Here is a 16837-nt window from a genome sequence, read left to right on the forward strand (position 1 = left end):
TGGAAAACTCAATTTGTCAATCGCGGGTGTAAACCTGCAGTACACACCATATATAATAGGTTTAATTATTTGCATAAATTTGCAAAGTTTAAGACACAATTGCAAAGTATACGTACACTGAACTGTTTTGTTCAAATAGAGAAAATAAACGATTTTTGTACTGAATATATATTTTTGCTGGATTCAATTTTTCAATTAAGCCATCTAAGGGGAGATAACTCTTAGAATGGGAATTGTACAAAGTAAATGGTTTTTGCTGAAAATGAAACATGCCAATTTAAAGGACTTTTTTATTTATTTTCAACACAGCATATAGCTCGCAAAAAAGCACGGAGATATATACATTTTTTTTCCAAAAAAAAATCTAAATGCATGTTAGAATCTGTTAGTAGTCTCATGTTAAATCTACATTTTTGGCAAAGCCGATCTGAAAGACCTAAGTAGATCTAGGTATCTGACGAAATATTTAGTATTTGGTGCAGTTACATTTGTTTCAGTGATGACCCAAATTGTGTATACTGTTTGTGATTTGATCGTTTTTTTTTTTTTTTTCATTTCTTGTCATGACTGACTCGTGGCTTCCAAATAGTAGCATATTAATCTATTGCAATAAAAAATCATAATATCTAATAAAATTTGTAGATTTAGCTACCAAAGTCCTTATATTTGTATAAAATAACATTCGTTTATAATGGAAAATTGTTTTAACGTTGAGTAAGCTACAATTAAAAATTGTTTGCTAGTCCCTCTCTGTGATTACCATTGGATAACTTTGGTTCATTTCCCAATCAATCTATCATCAAGGGAAGATAAATAATTCCATTTTCATTCATAGCCTTTTGTAAAAATGATGAACGGTTCTTTATATTGGTATGTAATCATTTTAAACGTTTCAAATTTATGAAATTATATTCGTATATCAATGTTTTTGATACATCAAAAACAAACACTGAAATATATTGAATTGATACATTTGTAATTATTAAAAGTTATATCAGAAACCTAAACTTAATTATAAAATAATGAACCTGTTAAAGGGAGACAATACTCGCATAACTTTTTCGAATTGGCACATAATACAACGGAATGTCACTCTTGCATACAAATGGCACATCAATATAATTAATTAACTGTGCAATCGTGCTCCACCTTCAATGATGATTCTAAATTATAAATATAACCAAAAGTTGTTAATCTACAGATAGTGGAGACTAATGGTAAAAATATTTCTTTGCAAATTTTTAAAAGTTCCTCAGAAAAATGCTCAAGCCACTTGACTTTCATAGCTCATAATTAACGATTTACACAATATTTGAATAAAGTAGTTAAAGATTGATCGCTTCTCAAAGTGTAAGACGCAATAAAAATCGTATGCTTGCACCATCTTACCGAAATACGGATTTAATTAAGTCCTGAACATTTCGACATTTCTTCGTTTATTTTTTATCAAAACCGGTTTTAAACAAATCACAAGTACGTGTTAAGATCCGACTAAATACCTATTTCCCGATATGGTCAAGTAAACTTGCTACAAATAGTTATGAGTTCTTTCGCTCCCTCTTTTTATTTTACAGTTTTTATTTGTTTCTGGTATTTAGATTGATTTTGTACCGGAAATAGCGTAGTTGTTTCCCTTGAACATTATTGGTTTGTTTGTTGATTTTCTATTTTTGTATTCATCACGACAAAGATTGAAGATTTTTTTTGGTTAAAATTAGTCTTTAAAAACACGATATTGAAACAGGTATCAGTGATACTACACAAACAATATATCAGAGTTACAATTCATAAGGTTACATTAATGACTGGACCGAACGACAGAACCAAAATGAAAAATGCCAATTACTTTTTATGCCCCATTTATGGGCATTATGATTTTTGGTAAATTTTGAGGTGAAAATACGGCCATTTTAGCCATAGGGTCCACATGAACCTTAAAGTTTTTGGTCGAGATAGTTTTTGATGAAGTTGGAAGTCCAATCAATTTGAAACTTAGTGAACATGTTCCCTATGATATGATCTTTCTAATTTTAATGCCAAATTAGAGATTTTATACCATATTCATGGTCCACTGATAGTGCAGATGGGGTATCCGTGTACACATTTTTGTTTATTTCTCAAAGGATTAATATTTACCAGGTCAGGAATAACCACCAATTGGTGGATTATACCTCAATTGACGTATAATTGTAAAGCAAAACATTTTACACTGTTTGAGACTTTTAAGTTTTCTAGAAATATGACTTTCATAATGCTTAAAAACCATGCAATACTATTGTTAGTGTTTGTTATTTTTCTTATTAATTTATCATGTTACAAATATACATGTAAGTACCTTTCTATACAAATCTATACAGATAAGATAAATAAATATAATGAATTATTTGCAAGCATTGAATACTCAATTATCAAAAACAAAACAAAACAAGAAAAAGATTCTTTTTAATATTTTATTTTCATTCAAATAGAAATGCAATAAGGGTACTATAAACATATTACAATTTGAAGAAAAACACCATTTCTACATCATACGTTTACATTTACGACAAAATTTATGTCGATAAAAAACCTCCTGATCTGAGTCCTAATCTCCTGACCAAAATTTCCAAATCTCCTGATATGAGTTTCACAGTCCATCACATGTATGCTAAAAGTTTTACCGGAAGGAATTTTAGAAAATCAGAAGAGAGTAATTAGAAGAAAGTCTAATTCCTTTGTATACAGAACAATGAAATTTATTTCAAAAGTTTTGATAAGAAATCAAATGAAGTTATGAAAAGACTTGTGATTCATGAAGACAAATTAGAAAGAGTGGTGTATCTTTGTCATATTGAAAGTGGAAATACGTTTTCATAGTGATATATTGTCATGGACATAACTTCATAGTGAAATATTGTCATTGACAAAATTTAATAGTGAAATATTGTCTTTAAGGCGGTGACAAAATTTCATGGACAAGCACAATATTTCATAATGAAATGGTGTCTTAAGACAATATTTCATATGAAATGGTGTCTTAAGACAATATTTCATATGAAATTTTGTCCAACAGACAATATTTCATGGAGGACAATATTTTATGTTACATAATCCACCAATTGAGGCATATATTGGTATAGACCAATTGACGTATAAAGCAAGTTTTTTTGTAATAAACTGCTAGTGTGAGATCATGGAAATAGGAGCATCATTTTGCAACTTATAACCTATTTTATGACCAATGTTGAGTCCTAAAGTTTCAGTTTTGTCAAAGCCTGCTGCATCTCTTGAGAATGCATGTGTACAACAATTCTTTTGTTGAAACATTTGTACTATTGACCATAATTGACTTTTAATAATGAAAGTCAAGTACATTGTATTGACAAAGAGCTTCATTCACCTGTGGAGTTGTACTCATAATCACATGACTGCAGACAGTATTGCTGTCCATTGACAGGAGATTAGTGGTTAATTTGCCAATCAAGAATTGACAAGATAACAATAGAAGAAACTACTAATACAATTAATGATTAAATGCAGTATGTCACTATATTAAACATGTTTTCTTACCATAATATGGTTTTAAGAAAACTATGCTCCATTTTGGTTGAATAATTTGATTTGAAAAACAAATAATTATACATCAATTGGTTTATACCATGATATGTCAATTGGTGGATTATACGTCAATAGAGGTATAATCCACCTTTTGGTGGTTATTCCTAACCTGTTTACCTCCAATTTGAAACATATAAGTAAGGTTCATCATAACAAACATAAAAAATGGACAAATATGGCCATATTTTCACCTCAAAAACTACCATGACTACTCTGTGTACAGAAATGCCCATCAAAATCCAAAAATGATTTTATCTTTCTGTTATGCAAAATAAATCTAACTTTTATATATCTAGTGGTAGTCCAAATAATTATGACATCTTGAAAGGTTATCATATTTTTTTTTTTCTTTGACGCCTTACATCGACGCAGGAAGGCATCAAAGCAAAAATTTAAAATAGCTTTCCAAGACATCATAATTATTTGGACTAATCTAGTGGATGCCAAGCCTTAAAACTTTCTAAACTGCACAGGTAAATCTGTACACAGAGTAGTTTTTGAGTTGAAAATGCAGCCATATTTGTCCATATGTTATGATGAACCTTAATTAGAAAAAACATTTAATACATAGATTTTAGAAAAAAAATAAAGATTATTTTTTTAAAAGCTTTTGAAAACGTGACCTGACCAACGCTGACAATGACAGGACCAAAATTGATTCGACAATGATAGGACCAAATACAAATGCTTATAACTTTTTTATTTCTAAAACATTTGTAAAAGGATTTATATCAAATTTGAAAGATTATAAGATCTCATCTTTTAAAACATTAATATAAGAAAAAAATGTGTAGATTTTTTGTTTCAATCTTCAAAAAGCTTGACCTGACAAATGGAAATGCTGACAATGCCAGGACCAAATAAAGATGCTAATAACTTTTTATTTCTCAAAATATTTCATATATACCATGTATGTAAGTACAAAAAATGAAGTATAAAGTAGAATATAATGATAGTGATAATTACAACACTGTTATTTCATGTATTTTGATCTGTACTTTTCTGAAATGAAGTCTGTTTAGAATTGATGTTGAAGAATTATTAAGAATTGTACATGTACAATGTTATAATAAAGTCAAAGTAATTTAATAGACTTGTTTTACATCATGCATGTTATATCACATGAATATATTTTCAGGATGAGAATCACAGCTGCCAGCTATGATGTTAAGTTAACATAGATATAACAGACAGCTGACTGCCTTCATTAAATTGAACATAATGGGGAATGGTATGAATAAGGTAAATTGCAAACATGATGTAAGACAAGGACAGATTTAGGATAAATAAGTGTCAAGGAGAAAGTTATCCAAATACACAAATTTATAAAAAAAAATAAATACAACATTTATATTGGGATTCACAATTTATTTTTTAAGTCTAAGATAATAAGGAAAATGTCTGAATTAAGATCTATAAACTTCTGGATATATTCAGCAAAGAAAAACAAAAATCTGTTTGACTTCCCCTGGATGCCAAAAAACCAAAACAATATAATTTAATTTTGATGTAAAGCTTCATCTGATTGGCTGACGTTGTTTTGTTTATCAGCCCATAGACATTATTTTGTAATGTGACTGTGATGTCATCATCGTTTTTTCATGGTTAACTAAGGCTTTAAATGGAATTTTGAATTAAATTATAAGAAATGACTGTAATATTTTGTCTGTCTATTCAAAATAACATAAAAAATGTGGTGCACACTTTAAAATAACCCGCTACACAGGTTATTCAGTGTGCACCACATTTTTAACGTTATTTCTTCATAGAAAAAATATTACAATCATTCCTTAGATAAATTGGTTTAAAGGGTAATAAAAATAAAAGATGTGGTATGATTGACAATGTGACAACTCTTCACAGCAGCTGCTTCACAAGTGACCATGTGACACAGAAATTAACAACTATACATTGTAGCTCACGGTTTGACCATGAACAATGAGAGAAGCCCATACCTCGTAGTCAGCTATTAGGGCATCTAATAGAGCTGCAGTAAATAATACATTTTGTGATACTCTTGCATTAGCAGAAAAATATCCCTTTGAGAAGGTTCATTCTAAATTTTGTAAAGCAGTATTAGGACTGAAAAAGACAGCCACTAACATAGGTGCTAGATCAGAATTAGGTAGATTTACTTTGGACTCATATATAAAAACTCAAACACTCATGTATTTTTATAGAATAAATTGTAATGATATTAATCCCCTGGTTAAAGAATCTCTACAAACAAACATAAATTTACATTCAGAAGGAATTTATTCTTGGTACTCATTTGCAGATAAAATTTTTAAAGAGATGAAAATAAACCCAGAAAATTACTCTAATAATAATGTACCTTTTAAACAATCAAAAAACATGTTAAAATGTACCGGTAATATAAAAAAAGTGTGTTTCAGAGGAATATGAAAAAAATACTTTAATTAAACTTTCAAAAATGGATTCCTCATCCAAACTTTGTCTTTATGGGAAATTAAAAAATAATTGTCAGTCTGAGGAATATTTAAATTGCAATAATTTTATACATAGTCAGTTACTCTAAAAATTTAGACTAAGTGATCATTCCCTAGGCATTGAATTAGGAAGGTACAGAAACATTCCAAGAGCACAAAGATTATGTAAAAAATGTGAAGTCCTAGATGATGAATTTCATTTCTTTTTGTATTGTGACATTAACTTATCTTTGCGTTCTAATCTTTTTGCTTATCTAAAAGACTATGTACCATTATTTCAATATCTTGATGCATTCAATAAACTTAAACACATTCTAAACCCCATCCCTGAACTTGTTTGTCATATTGGAGTCTTCATAAAACAGTCTTTAGAACTGAGGGAGTCAGACCCGTGTCAGGCAAGGTTATGATGGTGTTTTTTACATACATTTATAATTGAACTCTAATGTTCTATTATTCTATATATTGTATTGTATTATTTTGTATTTCATTGTATTACATTGTATTTCACTGTATTGCATTGTATAGTATAAAATTATTGTTTGATTGTATTGCTTGACCCTCATGGGTGTAATTTTGCAATAAAGATTATATAAATTAAAGGCCATGAAATGACAAACTTAAACAGACAGTGTGAAGGCTGTATAGCCAGTAAAGGTTGTTAAAAACTTCCATCGTCGTCTTAAAACAATTCAAAAGAGAAAACTAAAAGTAGCACCTTTAAACAATTCTAGTTTTTTTCAGGTGTTACCTGGCCTGTTTGTTGGTAACTTCAGAGATGCCAAAGATAGACAGCAGCTTGCTGACAATAATATTACACATATACTAGCCATACATGACCAAGCTAAAAAATTACATGAGGTAATGGTAGAACAGCTGACAGACGATTATATAATGTATACATTTACACACATTCTCAAAATACATAATACATTTTGTAATTTCAAAATTTTACAAGATCAGATTTTATAAGACAGCCAAGCTATTTAATCATGTGAATTATTGGCTATTTACTACTGCTTTTTAGCTATAATAATTCAGATTTGTCAATTATAATTTCTTTAATCTATATAATATTTGCAATTACCTTATACATCGGCCCAAAGTCAAAAAACGGCTTGCCAGTCTCGATACTTGGCATCACGGTGATGTGCGTGTGGCTGAGTCGGCTAAGTACGACTTTATTTTGATTTTTTTTTTTTTTTTTTTTTATTCTGTATATATGTTATTATCATTTTTTTGGTTTTAGTTTTTAATGAACAAAATAATTTTTGTTAAGGAAGTTCGCTACTCAGCTTCAAAATAATAAGCTTTTCATAACATTACTATATATTGCAGTGTTCTCCCCAGGATTTTTTTAAGGCGCAAAATTCAAGGGCACGTAACTCTTTTTTTTAGAGTGAACTTTTGTGATCTTAAGCAATTAGTCATAAATCATGACATGCAATATAAATTTTAATGCATTGTGTTATGTGTTTAATAATGCAGAGTACTAATGAATTACAAGAATATATGAAATAGATTGATTTTAAACACAAAAGTTATTTATATTCAGTCAATTAAAGAAGTCAAAATATCTGTACTCTCTGCTCCTTCTAGGGTTATTGGTTCAAGATATTGTTATTTTGTTATCAGTTATTGCGTAACACTGACCGACCTCTCAGCGGTGATCAGCAACTTGACAATTTTAACCAACATTTATAATTAAAATGTGAAAATTAATATGCTGCGGGATTAAGTATTAAGGGACAGCGGCCAATTAAGACGCTGCGGGATCTACGAAAATATTATGAAGGCGCTGCGGCACCGCAGCGTCATATTGGCCCGGGGAGAACACTGTATTGATAGGGGATTCATAAAGGAACCAAAATAGCGGAAAAAATATGTAGGACCTTGTGCTTGTTTTTGAGATATTGGCCATTTAAATTTTGGCAGGAAAATGTTCTCTCTTGATTTTTCATAGCTTTATCATTGACATGTTTAAGTTCTTAAAAACTATTGAAAATAACAAGTATTTTATAAGACTTTAACAGATGGCATATAATTATACATGTAAAAGATGTATAAAAAGAAAAATGGGGGTCAATGGGCAAATTTTTTTAAGGCATTCAAATTGATAAAAACCAGATGATTCTGAAAATCTGACTAAAATTCCAAACAGGACAAGCGAACATCCTTAAAGATCATGGGGAAAAGGTTTTGTCTTCTCCATGACTGGCCTGCCAGCACTGGTCATACTGGATTGAAATACATGATTTAAAAAGCATATTTAATATTCATTTTATTTCACAGGATAAAGAATACCTGTGTATTGTGGCCAGTGATAATTCACAGCAAGAACTTATACAGTTTTTCCCAGAATGCATTGAATTTATTCACAATGCTCGTCTCAACAATGGCGGTGTTTTAGTTCATTGGTAATGATATATATTTATTAGATTTTCATTGTGTTCGGATAATCAGAATTTTTTCCAACTCAGCAAAAGACCAATATAAAGAGTTGCCTAGAAATGGTTTTGGCATTTTAGATTGATAACTTGAAAACTCAAGTTTTAAAACTGTGAGATGTGCAAATTTTCTGTCATTACTTGGGTGCATTGTTCTCCCCAGATATTTCATAGAGCATCCTGGTAAACAGGGGTAATTGAAATATAATACCATCTTATTTCTAAAAAAATATAGCATCACATCCAACATTATCTATAAGAAAACCACTTCATATAGCATCACATTTAAGATTATAGCATCTCATTTGTACCATGATGCAAAGGCCCTCGGGATAACACTGGCTGGTGTATCAGGAATTTTATACAATATAATCATTGTGATTGGCCAGATGTTTTATTATTTGCTATTTTTAGTTTAAACATATTTTATTTGCAAAATTAGCAAAAGGGATTGGACACAAGTTATAACAACATTAGTGAGGTCCTCTCTCTTAAACTGGAACATATGAACAAAATATGATTGAAGTGAATTGAATTGAACTGAAAGCATTTAAAAGTTCAAAAATTTAAAGGCAGCTGTTTGATTGGCTGATATAAAATTTACCAGATCAGAAAAGAGAACCAAGTATTATCAGAAACTTGTGGTCAAATTGATGTAACTACCATTTCTGTTATGCTAGGCAATGCAATTCAAGAGTCCTTCTATAACAATAGAAATATTTGAAATGATGGAGATGAATACAATTATAAGCAAAGACACGAAAGTAAACATATTAAGTAGTATTGCAAATCTTTATTTTCAGTCTTGCTGGTGTATCTAGAAGTGTAACTATTACTGCTGCATACATCATGACTGTGACACCACTTGGATGGAGAGAAGCTGTAAACAGTATACGAGGTGTGCGTAATGGTGCCAATCCTAACTTTGGTTTTCAAAAACAACTGATGAAATATCAGAATGAAAACTTACAAGAGGTAATGATTTTTTATCACCTTTTTCAAGAATGAATAAACATAATAATAATTTAAAATGGATATTGTTCTAATATATGTATTAACAATGAAAAGATTACGCAAATTATGGGGGAATTCTTTTCTTATTAAAGAGCTGTGCCTCTTTTTCTATCAGAGTTATACAATTCTATTAAAAGTTATTATAATAATTAAAAAAGTACATAGATTAAAATATATGTGAAAAAAATAAGATTATGATGTGACTAGGGTGGTAAAGGGTTATTTTTGTGCAACGTGATCGCCGTTTTTTATTTCACGTTCAATGTGTTTTTACTTTTTTATTTGACGTTCAGTCGTGCAAGACGGGTGCCTCGTTCAACGTGTTCTGCTTATTTAATTTTACGTGCATAGTGATTTTCAAAGTCTTATTTTGCGTGCTCTGTATTTTTCAAATAAAATTCAAACACATGGCAGGGATCGTCAAGAAATACTTTTTTAAAAGCCGTAAACCAATTATATCATAAATGTGTATACTCAATCGGGAATATCAAGTAAAACAAAGAGTTAATATATACAAGAAGACAGTGACTCAGTCACAAAAGGTACAAATAAAAGTATTCATTTTTTGTGCAACGTTCATTACAGAAATTATTTCACGTTCAACGTGAATTTATGTCTTATTTCACGTTTTTTTCGTGCAAGCACCCCCCTTTACCACCTTCTGTGACTTTAACAGAGCAAAACGAGATAAGATTTATTCACCTTTCTGGAATATTTGTCTATGTTTATTCAATTGTAATAGAGTCCTAAATATCGTCCCCCGTCAACTGTTAACTGGAATGAGTGTCGTAATATCATCAACGACTCACTCCGCGCCTACTGTTTGAAATGGGTAAAACGGGAAAAAGCTGACAAAAAATCTTTGGACTCTTTTTTTAATTCAGTAATGAAGATAGTTGATATTCGAATACAACATTTTAAAGAACATTTTACCCTCAACAAAAACTATAAAAACCCTATTTCGCGTATCAAAAATAAACTAACAGAACTAGCCAAGGAATTTGTTTTTGTCCCGGCTGATAAAGCTGCTAATAATATCATTATTGTTTGACGTAAATTTTATATAGAGGTTCTGCAAAAGGAAATCACGAATTCACCAACATTCCAACTGACTTCATTTTCAGAAAACGACATCTGTAACAAACATAAACTTTTAGCTACTTCTTTACAAGCAGAACCAAACACAATGAAAGTCCCAACTATGTACTGGCTTCCGAAGCTGCACAAAAAACCTTACAAATATAGATTTATTTCATCTTCCAGCCATTGTTCAACTACTAAATTGTCTGTTTTACTTACTAGTACACTTGGTACAATAAAAAACCTGATAATAAATTGTTCAAATAAGGCCTTTGAAAATAGTGGAATTAATTACTTTTGGAGTGTCAAAAACTCGTTGGAAGTACTTGATAAATTGCATGCATATATTGGTGATTTTGAATCTGTTCAAAGTTTTGATTTTTCTACCCTATATACCACTTTGCCTCATATTCTTATTAAGAAAAAATTCACATCCCTAATTAACTGGGCATTTAAAAAGTCGGAATGCGAGTACATATGTTCAAACTCTTTTAGATCATTTTTTAGTAGCAATAAACAAAAGAACTATGTCAATTGGACATGCTTTGATACTATTTATGCACTTGAATTTTTACTTGATAACATTTTTGTTCGCTTTGGAGATTCCGTATATCGTCAAGTTATTGGAATTCCAATGGGGACTAACTGTGCACCACTTATTGCGGACCTGTTTTTGTATTGTTATGAGTTACAATTTATGACTAAAATTAGCAAAGACCCATCAAAACAACATTTGATACAAAAATTTAACAATACTTTTAGATATTTGGATGATATATTGGCTCTAAATAATGACGACTTCAGTATGTATACTAAAGAAATTTATCCTGTAGAACTTACTTTAAATAAAGCTAATGATAACAATGACCACTGCCCTTTCCTCGATCTTGATATCTATATCATAAACGGGAAGCTTAATACAAAAATTTATGATAAAAGAGATGATTTTTCATTTCCTATTGTTAATTATCCATTTTTAGATGGTGACGTTCCCTTGTCACCATCTTATGGTGTTTATATATCTCAACTTGTACGATTCGCTCGTGTATGTAACAATGTATTAGATTTTAGCGAGAGAAATTTATGTATTACTGAAAAATTATTACACCAGGGTTTTCGATATCACAAACTGGTCAAAACATTTACTAAATTTTATCACCGGTATAAGGAAATAATTCGTAAATATAACTCAACATGCAGACATCTTATACGTTCAGGTATTTCACATCCAAAATTTTATGGAAATATTCTTTATAAAGCACAAAAATGTCAGTATTCTCCTCAGAAACTAACAAAACCTTTAAATAGACTTATTAAAAGGGGATATAGTTACGATACTGTTGTCAGGTCATTAAAGATTGCATATTTTGGCTTTAACATTGATTCACTGATAGGGTCTTTGCATCGGAACTAAACACATTTATTTCTAAAAAAACAGTTGTTGGCATGACACGGGTTATGTTCTTCTCATATATTTTATGATAGTATGATACTAAACCCCTAACGGGAGGATTGTACCTGATATTCATATGATGAAGACATAATCTTTCAATCAGTTTAATTGAGGTCTGGAGCTGGCATGTCAGTTAACTGCTAGTAGTCTGTTGTTATTTATGTATTATTGTCATTTGATTTATTTTCTTTTGTTACATCTTTTGACATCAGACTCGGACTTCTCTTGAACTGAATTTTAATGTGCGTATTGTTATTCTTTTACTTTTCTACATTGGCTAGAGGTATAGGGGGAGGGTTGAGATCTCATAAACATGTTTAACCCCGCCGCAATTTTGCGCCTGTCCCAAGTCAGGAGCCTCTGGCCTTTGTTAGTCTTGTATGATTTTAAATTTTAGTTTCTTGTGTATAATTCGGAGTTTAGTATGACGTCCATTATCACTGTACTATTATGCATATTTTAGGGGCCAGCTGAAGGACACCTACGGGTGCGGGAATTCTCGCTACATTGAAGACCCATTGGTTGCCTTCGGCTGTTGTTTGCTCTATGGTCGGGTGGTTGTCGCTTTGACATATTCACCATTTCCTTTCTCAATTTTATCATATTGCATCTATGGTCAATTATATTAGATTGTAGACTAATGTCAATCAACATTTCAAGTAGGTGTTTCTTTAAAGGCAAGAGTTTTGTCCCTTTGTCCATATGTGGTAAAATAGGAAGTGAGATTAAACTAGTTACTTTTAAAAAGAAATCTCAAAATTTAACAAAGTATTCTGCATAGGCTTGTGACCATAAAAAAAATATTTTCTGAATAAATATTGTCAATCAGTGGGTATGTTAGACAGAAACTAGTTTGAATTATTCTTTGATATGAATCACTAAGCAGTCTATTAAAAATTCAAATTTAAAGGAGGTTACCTTGGTTCCTTATAGTGATACACTTGAATTATCTCAAAGTATTAAAAATTGATTTAAAAGATGTAATATCACTGTGTTATATCCAAAGGTCTTAGTTTCTACTTTTGAACTAGAGTGGTTTTCTGAGAACATCTGTTAATTTTGTAATTTATTAATTGCTATTTTCATTTTATTTCAGGCAAAAAAAAAGTTAAGGCAGAAATTTCCAGAGACAGATCAAGACAATGATTACAAAGAGTGCCAAATTAATTTGAATTCATTTCAGAAATTTGTTTTAAATGGAAGTCCCACAAAAGATGATGGGTTATACCCTCTACCCTATAATGCATACAAGACAAACAATGTAAACGGTTTTAACCATGACAAAAGTACAGGGTCGAAAACTAAGACAGAACAAAGTAAACAGGAAGCTAAAATGGAAACAAAGGGAGACAATTCAGGAAAAAATATGACTACTAATATCTCAGACACCACAAGTGCTTTATCTCACAACAACGATCTCCAAAGTATTCAGACCAATAGAAATAAAATTGTAGATTTTGATAGTCTGACAGATGACATTGATGAGGCTTATGCTTGTTTACGTGCTAAGAAAGTGCTTTAAGATAAATCAGGATTTTGTAGGTTTTGGATTTTTAAGGGAAATCGGTATTTATATTTTCTAGTGTAAATTTAAGTCTGTTTAGTTACAAAGAGCATATTTATTACTATTAGTCTTAGAATATTATTATAAACTTATCATCCATTTATAGAACATTTTGCAATAACTAGTTTTATCAATTGTACATGACATTTTGTACAATGTTTTGTTCAGGTATCTACAGGATCTATGAGAACAGTTAATCTTCAAAATATACAAGTCTGCTGATAATTCAGGTTTTTTTTAAAGAAGATCTTTCAGAAATTTTGATGCAATGTTTTGTTCCATGTAGACAATTTTTATTTTGGTTTTGAATATTTTAAGATCATTTGATATGAGAATTTATTATAAAACTGTTTGATATTTTGTGGCTCATCTCAGGTTTCCTTTGTTAAATATTTACAAAGATTTTATCTGATGAGACAAGTTAAACAACTTTTGGTCTCTCTTACTTTTTTTTTTTCAATTTAGGGTTTCTGTAAATTCAGAAATTAATGCGATGTTTTTATTATTGTGAAAAACTGTGACAGGGTTGTAATCACAATAATTTAAACTCGCATTTTGAACTTTTTTTAATAAGAATTAAACAGGACTTTTCTAAATATCGCAAAAATTAAAATCGCAATTTAGTCTTTAATTAAGAAATCGCAATAATAAATGCACGCAATAATTTCTGAATTTACAGTATCAGACTTTATCTGTTAAACTGTTGACAGTAGCACAATTTCTATTTTACTTTCATATAATAATAGCTTCAGATGCTGTTTTAGATGATTAAAACTTTAAAATAATAAATAAGTGGAAAAAATCAAGGATGTGTGACATGCACTGTCTTCTTTAATCTGAACTGTGAAAAATAAAGTCACATGTAAACAAATATTTGAAGAATATGTCTAAATCGAAGTCTGTAGAATATTTTAATAGCCTAGGTTATAAAATAAGTTATGATATGTTCAATCCGTCCAACATATATTTAAGGCAATATTGCTGAAAATGCAAATTAATGTTTAACTATTACCAGTATGTTTGATGCAGGACATGTGTCACTTGTCTGATGTGTTAAAAAAATATGTGACCTCCAACGGTCCTTTTAATGTGTGCTTGGTATGCTTGGTTTAATTTCTATGGTGCATTACCACAGCTCCTATTCATATTTCACAATTAATCATTAGGGAGGTTTGGCATGCCACAAAACCAGGTTCAACCCACCATTTTTTCATAAAATGCCCTGTACCAAGTCATTGTTACATTATAGTTCGTTTCTGTGTGTGTTACATTTCGGTGTTATGTCTCTGTTGTGTCGTAGTTCTCTTATATTTGATACGTTTTCCTCAGTTTTAGTTTGTAACCCGGATTTGTTTTTTCTCTATCGCTTTATGAATTTTGAACAGCGGTGTACTACTGCTGCCTTTATTCATTAGATTACCTCTGTTAGATAAAAAAAAATGGCAGTATTCAATGTTGTGGAATGATATACACCCAATATTTCTATATTACATTTTTAGAATTTATCTTTTATACTGTGATGAATATTTGTATTGTAGTGTCACATGTCTTTACAATAAATTGAAACCAGGTTTAAATATATAGATTTTGATGATCATACATATTTTAATTGAACATGTTGAATTTGGCATTGTGATTGCAAAAGACGTAAGAAGTACATTTTATTTTGTCTATTTATTATAGCTTAACTACATGTACAAACTATTTCATATATTGGAACCATTACTTTTCAAATCTTCAGTAATTAGTCAATAGTTAGTTTGACATTGTAGTAGATTCAGTCATCAGTGATTAAAGAGCAGTGGCAGATCCAGGGGGGGGGGGGGTTCCGGGGGTTGGAACCCCCCTTTTTTTGGCCGATCAATGCATTTGAATGGGAGCATATAGTTGGAACTCCCCCCCCCCCCCCTTTACTCTGGGTTGGGAACCCCCCCTTTTTAAAATGGCTGGATCCGCCACTGAAGAGAATACCAAACAGTTAAGTAAATAACAATACTGTGGTTTAATTTTTATGAATTTTGTGCTGCCTGCAATAACATTGGCAAAGGCAAGACTTAGAGATCCTACCTTTTTCAAACAAGCATTGAATATCAGGAAACTTTTACATAAGTTTCATCATAATCAAGAGATGCCATGAAGAGTTAAATTCAGATTCCCCTCTCCCCCACTAAAAGATGTCTTACATTTTTTAGCATTTTACATTGTAATGAGATACAGTTTGTGGTTAAAAACTTAAATCACTGAGTCAAACTTACATGTAATTTTCCGAAAGCTTTTTTTTTTATTAAGAGGTATCAGACAAAGCAAAATTTATATTTTTTATATTTTCTGTATTTGAATGATAAACATTTGATTTTTTTCCCCTGGTAAAGTGAGGCTGTTAATATACAGGAGTCCCTAAGTATGCAACCTGTGCTACTTAGGTATTTATATATCAGAAAATAAAAAAATATTTGTAATCGTTAAAAAAAAAAAAAAAAAAAAAAAAAAAAAAAAAAAACACAGCAAAATTTTGATTTTTGATATTTTTTTCTGTATTTGACTGCCAAACATGGATTTTTTTTTCTCATTCAACATTTTTACACTGATGCTGGCCAGACACCCGTGTGGCCCAGAACCTAAACCATGTCTTCAAAATTATTTATTCTTTGTTAATGTTTTGTTTAAGTAGATAAAAAACAGTTTTAGTGTTATTTATATGTGATATATTTTAATTTATATTTAAAAGAATGGGTTATGTATATATAGAGCCAGAGCTTCAAGCAATCATGTTTTTAGACTGTTCATTTTACTTGATATCTATGCAACATCTTAAATGAGGTATGTTTGTTTATTATGCATTTTTATGAATGTAAAATGACCTCAGGTAAAGAATAAACTAATCATAGATATCAGGATTAAATTTTCTATTTACGCCAGACATGTGTTTTGTCTACAAAAGACTCATCAGTTACGCTTGAATCCAAAAAAGTTAAAAAGGCCAAAAAGTACAATGTTGAAAAAATGTATAGAATTCCATTGTAATTAAATAAGTCCTTATCAGCTTCATTCTAAGGAATAAAACTCAAGTATAAAAGAAAAAGCGATTAATGATGATTATTAAAATTTTCGAGTCAAATAATTCTGTTTGTGATGAATATAACAATACCTGAAATAAGTTAATTATTGTAGTTAAATTGAAATTAATTGTATGTAAAGCAGTAACTTCTATTCATAAAAAAAAAATTCTTCA

At 30.3% G+C, this 16837-nt stretch overlaps 1 protein-coding gene across 3 annotated transcripts; it reads left to right on the forward strand.

The window, feature by feature from the left end:
* Positions 1–1622: 1622 nt before the first annotated feature.
* LOC143079602 (dual specificity protein phosphatase 22-B-like) lies at positions 1623–16496 on the forward strand. Of its 3 annotated transcripts, none has more exons than XM_076255022.1 (6): positions 1623–1647; positions 4736–4839; positions 6792–6908; positions 8340–8464; positions 9298–9469; positions 13138–16496. In XM_076255022.1, exons 2-6 carry the CDS (start codon positions 4819–4821, stop codon positions 13561–13563), a joined length of 861 nt encoding a protein of 286 aa, XP_076111137.1. In that variant the 5' UTR covers positions 1623–1647; positions 4736–4818; the 3' UTR covers positions 13564–16496. The 3 variants fall into 3 exon arrangements, with proteins under 3 accessions (XP_076111137.1, XP_076111135.1, XP_076111136.1); XM_076255020.1 differs by having other exon boundaries at positions 1634–1744; XM_076255021.1 differs by lacking the exon at positions 1623–1647 and adding an exon at positions 1678–1776 and having other exon boundaries at positions 4734–4839.
* The last annotated feature ends 341 nt before the right edge of the window (positions 16497–16837 follow it).

Source organism: Mytilus galloprovincialis, chromosome 6 (assembly GCF_965363235.1).
Source record: "Mytilus galloprovincialis chromosome 6, xbMytGall1.hap1.1, whole genome shotgun sequence".
Classification (NCBI taxonomy): domain Eukaryota; kingdom Metazoa; phylum Mollusca; class Bivalvia; order Mytilida; family Mytilidae; genus Mytilus; species Mytilus galloprovincialis.

What these genes read in the sequence shown, in the direction of transcription:
- LOC143079602 (XM_076255022.1), top strand. Translation starts at nt 4,819, where the DNA reads ATGGGGAATGGTATGAATAAG. An exon ending in TGGGGAATGGTATGAATAAG is followed by an intron (nt 4,840 to 6,791) that starts GTAAATTGCAAA and finishes AGTTTTTTTCAG; the next exon opens with GTGTTACCTGGCCTGTTTGT. An exon ending in AGAATGAAAACTTACAAGAG is followed by an intron (nt 9,470 to 13,137) that starts GTAATGATTTTT and finishes ATTTTATTTCAG; the next exon opens with GCAAAAAAAAAGTTAAGGCA.